This window comes from Kryptolebias marmoratus, linkage group LG13 (assembly GCF_001649575.2).
Source record: "Kryptolebias marmoratus isolate JLee-2015 linkage group LG13, ASM164957v2, whole genome shotgun sequence".
Taxonomy (NCBI): Eukaryota; Metazoa; Chordata; class Actinopteri; order Cyprinodontiformes; family Rivulidae; genus Kryptolebias; species Kryptolebias marmoratus.
The window spans coordinates 21,909,749-21,922,496 of record NC_051442.1 but is presented as its reverse complement, the minus strand read 5'-3'; the positions used below and the strand labels follow the sequence as shown (position 1 = coordinate 21,922,496).

At 40.2% G+C, this 12,748-nt stretch overlaps 1 protein-coding gene across 1 annotated transcript in view; it reads left to right on the top strand.

The window, feature by feature from the left end:
* Positions 1-12,166, top strand: part of cxadr (CXADR Ig-like cell adhesion molecule) — a 56,581-nt gene extending 44,415 nt beyond the window's left edge. Inside the window, exons 4-7 of the mRNA XM_017431135.3 lie at positions 3,496-3,651; positions 3,752-3,874; positions 6,198-6,336; positions 9,015-12,166. Of these exons, the coding sequence (XP_017286624.1) occupies positions 3,496-3,651; positions 3,752-3,874; positions 6,198-6,336; positions 9,015-9,297 (701 nt within the window). The 3' untranslated portion in view covers positions 9,298-12,166. The remainder of the gene's footprint in view (positions 1-3,495; positions 3,652-3,751; positions 3,875-6,197; positions 6,337-9,014) is intronic.
* The last annotated feature ends 582 nt before the right edge of the window (positions 12,167-12,748 follow it).

Here is a 12,748-nt window from a genome sequence, read left to right as displayed (position 1 = left end):
TAAATCTAACATGAGTCTGCAGGGTTTCTTCAGCTCCGCTACGGTTAATTTCTGCCGGCAGCAGTAGCCATAAATAATAACTCTATTGTCATTATTTTAAGTTTTCCTCATAATGTTAAAAGGATTCAGGGAACATTTTTTATGCACAAGTGTCGGTTTTTAAAAACTGCTCTCATTTCCCACATTTTGTAAATGTATACTTGATGTATATTGTTGATGTTTTTCTGCAGCGTTTGCTTTAGCACTGTTGACAGTTCAGCGAAGTGATAAAAACCTTTTTGGCCTCAGAATATTTGGTGTAATAATAAGGGGTTTTGCTCTGCTCTTCAAGGCAATGTGATTGTTCATCAACCTTGTCTGCTCATTGAAGTAATACAGCATACAAAGGTTTTGCTGTAGTTGAGAAACTGGCATCTGTGACACAAACACAAGCCTGAAATCTGTCATTATTTGGGGCCGTAGATACGGCAGGACTTGTGGCTGTAACATGACAGTTTGCTATGGCATCCAGAAATACTGGATTTATTTTTGTAAACCACAAATACTACATTGCCTGTATTAAAGAGGAAAGGACCACCCAGCCTGTTTTCAGCACACAGTTCATGTTTCCCCCAGAAAAGAGGCTAAGCCTGGTGGTAGGTAGCCGTTCGCCGGCAGATTGCTAGCCAACCGTGATTTAGTAAAAAAAAATAATTAAAGTTGACAGGAAAGTTGAAAATACGGCTATTTATTATGTGATATTGTGAGATATTTGTGCCAAATATTTACACAACTACAGTTTTACAAAAAGGCACTTTTAAAATACCTTTTTAAACAAAAATAGCTGGAGGTGGCTCGGCCTCAGGGCTCATTAGAGTCACGCAGGGCTCCGCAAACAGCGCGCTGACCCGAGCGTGCGGTGGGGGCGTATATACTTTGTGTTTACATCTGTGCAGTATTCTCCAAAAAGATGGGGGCAGTACGCTACGTAAAAGTTACAAAAGGTGCACGATGCGACACCGCGCGGGACATTCATGCAGGGGCGGGGACAGCGCGATTACGTCACTGTTGGCGCAGGCACCCTCGCACAGTGAAGTAGATAAAGGTGGTGGTGTTGGGGGAGCGGGTGGAAAAAACGTGTAAGAAATGACGTATTTATAAGTGGAGCTTAGCCTGGCGGCCCACCAGGCTTATAATATGCTGGAGGAAACCCTGCAATTCAAAAGCCTGCCTCTCTGTTGGTATAGGGGTTCATTAGTGCCTCTGGCATGGAAAGCTTACACATCTGGAAAGGCACCATAGAACAACATACAGTATTCTCATATCAAGCAAAAATTCTGACAAAGAAAACCCAACAGCTAGAATCCTCCATCAGACAAGAATGGGACAACAGGAACAGAGGGAGTTACAGTTGTCTAAATGTGACAACTCCAAAACCTCCAGCAGCTGCTCTCCTCAGTTTCTAGACTTTTAAAAGAAGAGGAGTGGTAAACACGACCCTGTCCCAACTTTTTTGAGCTGTGTTTCTGCTATTAAATTCAAAGCTACCCCCCTGAAAATAAAATTTCTTAGTTTAAAGATTTGATATGCTTACTGTGCTCTATTGTAACTCTGTGTTTTTTCAGAATATGCAAATCATTGCCTTCTGTTTTGGTTTGTGTTTTACACATCTCAACTTTTTCGATCTGGACTTGTATTTTAAGAAGTCATTTAGCCAGATAAAATGTATGCACACAAGGATGAGAGATTGCTCAAGGCCACAGAAGCTGACAGGCTGCTAGCTTTTGACCTCAGGGCCAGCAGCACACTGAACAGAGAAACATTGAAGAGGAGAGGTGGGGACATGTTGCCTGCTCTGCAGTTTACCTTGAGGTTGATCTTGTCACAAGGTAGATGGTGCCTAAGAGCAGAGGAGACGTGCATGCATAAGTGTACACAAACATAGGCATGCCTCACATTCACTGGATGTTGCTGTGACTAGTCACACATGGTGCCATATATATGTGTGCACACACATGCTTGCACCTGCAGTGTACACGTTTGTCCAGATCCAGGAGGTAGCATTTACTGTTGTATTCTCCTCTGGTTCCGGCAGGACATTGAAGTTAACAGGAGGAGAGCATCCACCGGTAGTTCAGCTCTGCATGTCAGCAACTCTTACAATTGTTTGTGACTACTTTTACTCTGAACAACCAGCCATTGAGCTGTGTCTGAGCCCAGGCAATTACATTCAAAATCTTATGGCAGAGCTCAAAAGCCAGTCTCATTAATTCTGTCTGCATGGCTCTGGTGCCCATTAGTCCCTCACGTTTCACTTTACCATTCAGCGATCAGTCACCGCTCTTTGAAGCTGCGCGTTTCCCCGCAGTAATTGATGCCGCAATCTTGTCTTTTCTTTTTGTTTATTTCATTCACAAGATAGCCTTGTGCAACTCATAAATATTAGTTCATTGTTATTTTACGGAGTTGGGTCGGCTGCGTCTCTCTGCCCCTCCAGTCTCTGTCACCTTCTTCTTTGACCTCATCTCTCAAACAAATAAATCTGATCTTCAGGCAGCAGACTTACCGGTAAGATGAAGAGCTGTGTACTATAGCCCTCAGATGTGTTGAGCTGACTCTCACCTTTAAAGGATGCATTCAAAATGTCATAGCTGTCTGACATTTGCGGTGAGATGTGTAGGTGAAACACGGCGGCTGAAAACAGCAGGACAGAGTTAGGAGTCACATAGCCTTGGCCCCCATTACCATCTGTCCATTGCTGCTTGTCTAATTTTTATACTACCACTCTTCTGGTCCTCCTCTGTCCAGACTCCAATGTTTGTTTATTAGACTGATGAAAGCACTCAGTGCTGTCAGTGTTCTGTTAATCCTTATACTTATGTCTGCTAAGCTGGCCCCTCCCGTCTAGCACCTAGTTCAAATCTCAACAGCTCCACTACATGGTTTTGTTGTTACAGAACTTACCACTTCATGATGTCAGCTTTCTGTCGGATGCAGAACGCAGGCTTTGGCCTCAGATTTTCCCTATCTAAACATCAGCCCTTTCTTTGCTCGCCCGGCTCACTGTGTGCCAGTCTGTTTGTAATTTTTAGCGCTGTTTGTTTTAGAAGTCTCCCATCTCATCTCATCTGGCCACAGTGTGTCTGACTGAGCAGTGTTTGCTCACATTCTTTCACACAGAAAGCTTGTTCTCTATCCTTAACACTGAATGCTGTATTCAAACGTACACAGCTCTCTTGTTACTTGTGATTATCCTGAGTGACAGCTCCTATAATGACAGCAGCTGTATCAATTACTGTGATTACTGCTTTCATTTCGCTGAAGGCTGCCATTTGTGTGATGTTTTGTTCTTAAACTGGCTTCCTTCGTTGCTCAAACGCAAACATCTTGCACACAGCATGCATGATTTAAAAAAAAAAAGGTGTAGGACAGGAGGACAATTTCATTTTGAGCTAATGTGGTTACTTAGATGTAGCGCTGCCTTTTTCACCTCTGAATCTCCTTTTCTCTCTACAGTGCAGCCGTCCAAGCCGAGGTGCTTCGCTGAAGGTCGCACAGAAGAAGGCAAAAACATTGTGCTACGGTGCACAACTGCTGAGGGAACCAAGCCTATGCAGTACAAATGGGAGAAACTCAGTGACAGCAAGCTGCTGCCTGCCTCTGCTGTGTTGGGTAATTTACCTTTCAGAACTGAAAAGTAAGTCCCTTATAGAGGAATGACATCTGTCATCTTTTTATTAATGTTTTTTGTTTCTTTGTTTTATCAACACAGATCCTGTTGAAGGTACCATCAATGTGAGAAATGTGTCTGCCAGTGCATCTGGTACCTATCGCTGTGTTGCCAGCAACAGTGTTGGCACAGAGGAATGTTTACTCCATCTCAATGTAACACCTCGTGAGTTCCCAACTAACTTCATTTTTACACATGTCACTGCTTAACATTTACATTTGTTGCAGCTGATTATTTGGTATTTAGAAACTAAGAGCATTGCCCTTTCAGGAGCACGGGAGCCTTTACCAGGACACTGAATTGTTCCAAAACAGTATAGTGCTCTTCCTTTATCAGAAATGTCTTGTATGGTTAAAACCCAGTGTTTTCCTTCAGTAAATTCACTTCAGTTTCAAACTTAACAAGTACTCATGTTTTGACTCTAACTGTTAAAACTTCATTATAATCTTAAATAAAAAGGTGTCCATTTACAATCAAAGTAAACTTTTATTTATATAGACATTTTTTAAAACTAGAGTTACAAAGTGCTTTACATCAAATAAAATACAATAAAACCAAAAACAATCATAAAATTAGAACAAAAGTAAAAATGTAACAATGTAAAAACATTACAATAATGTAAAAATTAGACCTACTGAAGTGGTACACGAAGGCATTGTGAAAAGAGGCAGGTTTTCTGTTGTGATTTAGTCACTCTAAAGCTCACCATCCTGACTTCTAGAGGAAGACTTTTCTGGAATCTGGGACCCTGGACAGGAAACATAGACCCTTCATGTTTTTAGACAAGAGTGAGGAACAACTAAGAGGCTTTGACCAGAAGACCTTAGGGGTCTAGAAGGAATGTTTGGGGTTAAGAGGTCACTGATGTAAGTGGAAGCCAAATTGTTTAATGCTTTGTAAACCAGAAGCAGTTTAAATTGAATCCGGAATTTTACAGGAAGCCAGTGTAGAGAGATGACCACATGGGTGATATGAGAGTGAAACAAGATTTTGATAAGAAGTTTTGCAGCTGAGTTTTAGACTTCCTGTCTAGATTTCAACAGGAACAGAGGGAATTACAGTTGTCTAAATGTGACAACACAAAAGCATGATTTACAGTTTCTAATTGTTAAAAAGATAGAGGGTGTATGTATTTTGGCAATATTTCTCAAATGGAAGTAACTGCACTCAACATATTTTTTAAACTTGAGTTGGTCAAAATGGGTCCAATGTTTTTGGCGGATAGGGAGTGAACAACGAGAGAACCAAGGGACTGGTTCTCTTCTGCTGCTGAACTGACAGGAAAAATGGCCCCATTAAGAGGGTGGTCAGTTTAAACAAAGAAAAGGTTTAAAACTTCATCGGGAATCGAGTGTGGTAAAACATGTTGGTTGCTCGCTTGCAGTCAGCTGGATAAAAAAACTGAAGCAACTATAAACAAATTACTAAGGTTGTAAAAGAAAAAAAGTCTTACAGCTAATACAGAGACAACTACTTGTCATAAATCTTTAAAATAGGAAATGGTCAGTGAAAGAAATAAACACAGCAGATAAAAACAAGACGGCATCTTTAAGCAAACTAAAAAATCATCTGAAAAGTTTTAGAAAAGTCAAATGTAAAGTATCATTAAGAGCAAAATAGAAATAAGCGGTGGGGCTAAAGAGAAGTGGTATTTAGTGATGAATCAAGTGTGTATTGGACAAGAAGATGATGCTGCAGCCTTAGTTTGAGGCTGAATCAGTGAAACATTTCAAGATGAATGCACAACGAAAAGCAGCACATTTCCCTCCATGTTCTTACATAGATACACTGAAAGTTTAGGCACTTTTCCCATCTCACTGATCCATCTGTCTCAATCTACCAGCAGTGAAGTACTTGTTCCTGGATGGTGATGTATTATGTCAAAGTGAAAATTTATCACGGACATAGAAGAAATGTGGTCCATGACGAGGCTGGGTCCTGTAAAACCGACCAGAAACAACTGCCACATGAGAATGTTTGGTCTGTTTACTAGATAATGTTTTTCAGTAATGGAGTTGAAGCCTCAAAGATTCTTTACTGCTGTCAAAGCCAGAGGAGGTGCAGGTTTTAATGGAGTTTTAATTAAATAATGATTTCATTTGTTTTTCTGCTCACAAAAAAAGAGGTAAAAATTTAAATAAAATCCCTTTTCTGTTTGTTTTGGAGGAATGACAGATGCAGGACATTTATTTGTATAATGATGTGTTTTTATGCAGTATCTTTTACTAACTTATAAAACAGCTGGATACCTTGTCTGCTTCGACAGCTCAGTTATTCTGCAGCCTACTGTCGGTCTATCAATGATAACTGATTTAGAAATATGCAAATACTTTGCTTTAAACAAAAAAGTTTCAATTAGAGCAACACTGTTCAAAGTGTAAAACTACATTTGAATTTTTTTTGTGTGACTAAAATTCACATCATTTTTATGAAAATGCTATTTACCAAACCTTTCAGCTTCTTTTTTGTTTTGTTTTGTGTGGTCCAGCTCCCAACACTGCAGGCATCGTTGCAGGATCTATTATAGCTGTGCTGTTGATCCTCCTCATTATTGCCATCATCCTTTTCTGCTGTCTCCGTGCTCGTAACAAGAGGAAATACGAAAAGGAAATCTGCAACGAGATAAGGTACACTGTGCAAACTGGCTCACACATGCTAAAATTTTCCCTTTGATGAAAAAATTTATTTGTAAAACTTTGTGAGTTTTGCTATATAACAAGGAATGTGTTTCTGCGTCTATAATACTACATTACAAGTAAGCTAAAAACAAAACAAAAAACAGAGAATATGTGATTATTGCTATTTCTGCCTAAAATTTGACCTGTATCATATGACCATGATCTTAGTTGAGCATGTACATACGTACACACAAGCCATAAGCAGATCTGCAACAGTCCAACAACTATGAAAAGGGTTTTTCTCCATCAGCATTTTTCTTTTTTTTACTCTTCCTCAAATAAACAGCTGTGGTAATCAGTTTGAAAGCTTTGTGTACTCTGTGGATCCTGTGTCATGTCTGCCTCTGGCTGCCACCCACCCCCACCACAGATCAAGCTCCCCCCCCTCCTTGCTGTCCAACTCTCTATCCAGCCCGTGGGCTCTGCACAGCCACTGGGCTTACTATCCCTCTGCTGTGGACTGAATCTAAGACCACAATGTGACACTGCTCACAGTGTAGGACAAAGAGGATTAGACCGCTGGTCCTTTCTCGTATACACACACACACACAGATACACACATATTTGCTGGAACATCTCTGCATGATGCTGTAGACTGAACAAGCTGTGGCCCCTAAGGCTCCGTTTGATTGAGCATTTAACTGGATTATTGCTGCTTATTAAGCGTTAATGTGGTGGCAGAGGGAGAAGAGGACATAGTTGTATTTAAACACTCTGCTGTGTCCCTATAGTCTATTACACAGTCTTTGTGACTTTGCAGTGCAGATGCTGCTGTATCAATCAAATGAGCCTGGTCCAATTATTTTTCCCTTTTTATTGAGTCCAATCATGTCCTGCTCTTGAAATGACTCTTGCTGGGTCCTAAGAAGGGGTGGGAATCTTTAGGCACCTCACGATTTGATTACAATCAGAGTGATGCGGTGTGATAATACAACGATTATTGATGCATCCATAATCACACTTCAGACAAAATCTTGAGCATTGAATCACCTAAAAGAAAATATTTTGCTCTGCCCTGTGGTGTAAAGCAGTTTTCATTTCTATGATATTATAGGAACTAAATAAACAAGAAGGAGTAAAAATGCTGAGAGCAGTGACACAAGCTTCTGTAGCAGTGGACGTCTGTGCATCACATTCAAGCTATCTGATCCACTTTTTCAGTGTTTCCACGACTTTGTTTTTGGTCCCGTTGTAGAGTGTTGGAATGGTTGTGATGATCATGTTCTATTGTGTTTCCAAAGAGTGAAACATAGAGCACAAGCTCTGGTTTCAACCAATGAAAGTAGGTGCAAATCCTTCTCAATAAAAATGGATTTTGTAATTTGCTTTACTTCTTTTAAGTTGTGTGGAAACTTTGGCAACACTTGCCAGATACTCCTGTTAGCAGTGGCAGCTAGTAGCTACCCCCAACTGTTTTTTCTTCTACCTCCTCCGGGTGGAAATGTGTACACAACATAGCTATAGTGTGGCTCTTGTATTGTCAATTGTCCCTTTAACTTTATAGAAGCCAGAGTACCTTCAAACATTTGACCTTCAACGCAGAAGGTTTATTTGTCTCGGTCAGCCTCGTTGTTATCATGTCTCTGTCATGTGCACACCATAAACTTTCAGAGCACTGCACTTCAGAGTTCTGCCTTTTGCCTTCCTCAACATGACATTATTAACATTAAAAATAATTGCTTGTCCACTTTTCAATACAGTTTCAAAGTCATTTGTGTCTGCATCGTGATGCATCGAAAAACAAAACTCCTGACCCAAGCCTTGTGTTCCTTCAAACTGCTTCACAGCAAATTAGAAAACCATTTCTGCCCTGAGTTCAGCTCTAAGCTCATGATAATGAATAGGAATGTTCGACCAAGATTAAAATGTCAGGTTTCTCATCGAGCTGAACCCAAAAAATCCTGTCTCATGACAGTCTGTTGAAATGATCACTGAAGATGTTCCCAGCACTTTAAATGCAGTCTGTGGCAGCAGTTCAAGCAAACGGCATTAAGATCATAAGGGTGTGGGTCAAGTCGATGTGAAGGCAGCTTTCTCCATTTTCCTCCTGCAGCTACGTGCTGAGAGGAAGAGTTACTGACTGTACGTTTCCTAAGAGCCCACCAGCCCTCTCTCCATACAAGAATAATTCTGTCTGTGTTCATCAGTGTGACCAACTCTTCTCTGTGATAAAAATAATCATTGAAAACACACAAAGAAATTTTACTCTGATGTTCAGCCCTGGTCGTCAGTACTAGTTGTTTTGACTAAAAATATATAAGAAAAGTTAATTTCCTGTATCAGAATCAATATTTTGACATAAGACATCTGGAAAAACATGGCAAATTTTCTTCAAGAAAATACTGAAAAAAGAAGGCTGGCCCTCAGTCAGGTTTAATATTTTGTCTCCACTGAGGCAGAAGGTCCCACAGCTTTACTTAGAAGATAAAAGGTGTGTAGTTGAAGCAGCATTCTGAGGTTAGACGAAACTCATGAGAAACCAGAGGAGAGGCGCCAATCAGTGGAGTTGGCAGCAAAAACTTTTCTTAAAAATACTGTTAAAATATTCTGTTTTATGAAATGAGTACCTCCTAATACTGAACCTCCTGCTGCGTTTAAATATATTGCTGTTTTCTGTTTATCCTCAGAGAGGACGTGCCCCCTCCCAAGAGTCGCGTTTCAACAGCACGCAGCTTCACCATGGGCAGCCAGCGCTCCTCCCTAGGATCCATGTCACCTTCCAACCTGCACGAGTACGCCCTGAAGACTCAGTACGACAAGATTCCCTCGTCAGAGGAGTACGAGAGGCCCCCGAGCCACGCCCCGGTGCCCCCGCCCTCTGCCAACAAGATGGTAGGCCCTAATCTCAGCCGCATGGGGGCCATCCCTGTCATGACCCCTGCCCAGAACAGGGACGGCTCGATTGTCTAGCATGTTTTCTTCTTATGAAAAGACTCTGGACACTAGCCAATGAAGATGGAGCAAGAGGTGGGGGTGGGCTGACATGCCCTGACCTTTTACTTCTTATTATTTACAAATGGGAGGGTCCTCCCCTTCTGAGGGCATCACTCTGCTGTGAGAAGTTGTGCTGTGCTGGAATCTGAGCACATTAACTTTTTATCAAATACAAAAAAAAAAAAAAATAGAAAATCTTATGCATTTATTGTTCTGGATTTTTTTTTCACAGTAAAATGAATTGGTGTGAATATAAAGCAGATTGGTCAATATAAAATGATATTGTACATACCTAAATGCATGTTTTTTTAAATTTGTTTTAACTTAGTTGGCTCTTGCTGTATGCTTAAAACAGATCCAAGCCCCTGATTGGCAAACGGAACAGCTGCATGTCTGCATGTTTGTGTAAAACTGCAGCTGTAAAGTGTGTAAATGTAAGGTTATGTGCGTGAACAGAAGTTTGGAAATGCATAGCTTATTTAAATCCTCACATAACATAACCATCTGTCAGGTAGTCCATTTTTACATACTTTTTTTAATGTCATAACTTTAATGTACCAGACTTTTTTTGATTATTTTTTTCAACAAATGAGTCAGAATAAAATTTGGTTTAATTCCTGAAGCAAGCTAAAACTGGATCAGCTGCTTTCTGTTGAACCGTTATTGTTGTTTGAAGCCCCCTCTCAGTTTAGGTGGGGGATTTAAAGAGTACGGATTGGCTGATAGAGAGGGGGGCTCTAAGCACCACATATTGTGATTGGATGGATAAATGCTTTATGAGCAGGTTCAAAAGGAGCAAGCGTCCATCCTCCAACCCCTCTCCAGAAGTCTTAGAAGACCTGGACTGGCAAATAATACAGCAAGGTTCACTGAGCAATCTGCTTTGATTGTGTTTGACTGTTTAAAGGCCCCTGACCTCAAAGGCAACCAGGACAAATAGACTCCCCTCTCCACCAAATCAGCAGGACAAAAGCACTAATTCCTAATTTATCTTTGGTCTTTGCAGCATATGTAATACAAGGAGGCCATACCTTGATTAAACCTTCTCTGTGGAGTCGATATGAAATCTTTGAAGGCTTATGTTGCATTAATTGGAGATTTTAATGAAGGCTGTTAATCACGGGTGCATGAAGAAGGTTCCCACAGAGTGGAAGAGCGATAACCCTTAGAAGACTGTTTCTCTGTAACTACAATACAACCATTTTGTTTGACCTTCATTTGTGGTCTCAGGCCTGTTTTTATTAGTCAGTTTAAACTTCAGGAACCAGTCCTCATGGTATTCAGGTTATTTTATACCCAACTATTTTCATTCATCTGAAGCCTAACATCTCAGTTAGATTTTTTTTTACTTCAGAGCATGTACAGTATGATTTCACAATGAGCAGTTAGTTTCTTTTTTCTTTGCTCTGATGCCTTATTTTAGCCTTACTAACTTCCCCTCAGTTCTGACTTGTTTTGTGCCCTGGCTAAGTTCAGCTGTATCCCGGCTTGTTGCCAGTGTGCTCTGTGCAGAAACATTACTCTTCATCTTGAGAACAGAACAATCATTGCACAACAAGCCTACCAGTTGTTTTCTCTTTGCCTCAATTGGATCTAGTTGAATGGATGTTAGGACATGGCTAAATTAGTCTCAGTTTTTAATCTTTTATTTTTATATTTTGTTTGCATTTTAAATCTGTATTACTGTAATTGTAGTAATTGATGTGCTTTCTCTTCGGGAATATGTGGCTCTGGCTCTGCATTTAAAATAGTTGTGAAAATCTTAATATCTAACCCCAACACTGAATGAATGATATGAGAATTTGTCTGAATGTTTGTTTATGTGACTCTGCTGTTCTTAAACGTAGTATCTCACTAAGCTGCCACTGTTGGAGTCTTGTTAGAGACTCAAAGTTGCGAGATAATTCAGTCTCACTGAGTGTTTGCTAGCATGAAGCTGTGCAGACAACTTTTGCTTGTTGTATGCATGGCTTTGAAACTGTTCTAGTCACATGTGCACATGATTTCCACCCCCATCATACTGGCTTTGTACTTACCTTGGCACCCGCCTGCATATTTATGATTTAATTTACTTGCTTTAAATGAAGATAAGCAGATTCAAATCAGTTTTTCAGTTGCATGGATTTTAGGCCTGGGCATGTTTTCTGCCAGAGTGAACATGTGCAGGTGTCAAAAAACCAGCTCTAATACTTGAGACGAGTTTGATATAACTGCAACGAATATTTTGGAAGTTTGTGGCACAAACTTTTTTGTGCCTCAAGCAAGGAAATTGAAAACCCCTGCAAATGTTTTGAGACATTTTGGAGACTCCCTCATGAATGTTTTCCAACTAGTCGCAGCCCACAGAGATACTGCCTTAAAGAAATCAGATGTGTAAAACAGAAGAACAGGAGTTCATCAGCACAATGATGAAGCTTTTGGTATGTTTGGGTTTTTCTGCTCTGTGTGTGTGTGTGTGCCAGTCTTAGGATTTCATGTCACACTTACTTGGTAAAGCCAAGAAGATTGAGATCTGAAAAAATGTGTCGGTTATATTTTCCCACTGTCCTGTGAATGTGTGTTTATGTGAGCAGTTGTGGTTTTGCTCAAAATGGGCCCTTGTAGAAATGTAGTTCCTCCTGGCAGAATGTACCGAGCTCCAGGGGAGGTAATCCTGTTACTGTTCCTATATGCTTTAGATAATAATATCAACTACTACTAACAATATTAACAGTAGCTTTAAATGAGCATACTTATACTGTATGAAGACTCTATTGAGGTGCACTCTGTGTGAAAACCAGATTTTCTTTCTGTGTATTTTTGTGCTGTATTTTTGAATAATAAAAGTCAGTGAAATAAAAAAAAACTGTTTGTCCATGATTACTCATTCAGTTGTTAGAAACTATTGTCTTAAGTGTGACTAAAACTTAAATCTCTCTTGTTGCCACGGTGAATTGTTCTCCAGGAACTCAGCATCCTACAGTTTCCCGACTGTGATTTATTTTAATCAGCCAGTAAATTCCAGCCTTTACACCAGGTGAGGTGACTTTCTAACCACTTAATGACTGTAATTAATCAATAAGGGGGCGGGAACAATTGCTCCCTGCCATCTCCAGTTCTTGCTGTTCATCTCAGAATAAACTCAGAGGTCTGTGACCCAGCTATCTTTTGTTAAGGGTGCACATACATAAGCTTTGAAGCACCTTTGTTACTATAATCTGTTATTCTTTTGTTTTTGATTCATTACTTCTCCTGCAGCTTCTGAAAAACACAACCATAGGCCTAGCATTCCTTCCTGGAATGCATATCGCCCACTGCCTACTAGGGTTTTAGACAAAGATCATCTTGTGTTGAGATAGATATTTGTTTGTTTAGGTCGCTCAGTGTATTGAATAGGGTTGACGCCATATGTTAATCATTTGTAGATGTACATCCAACACTTACTTTC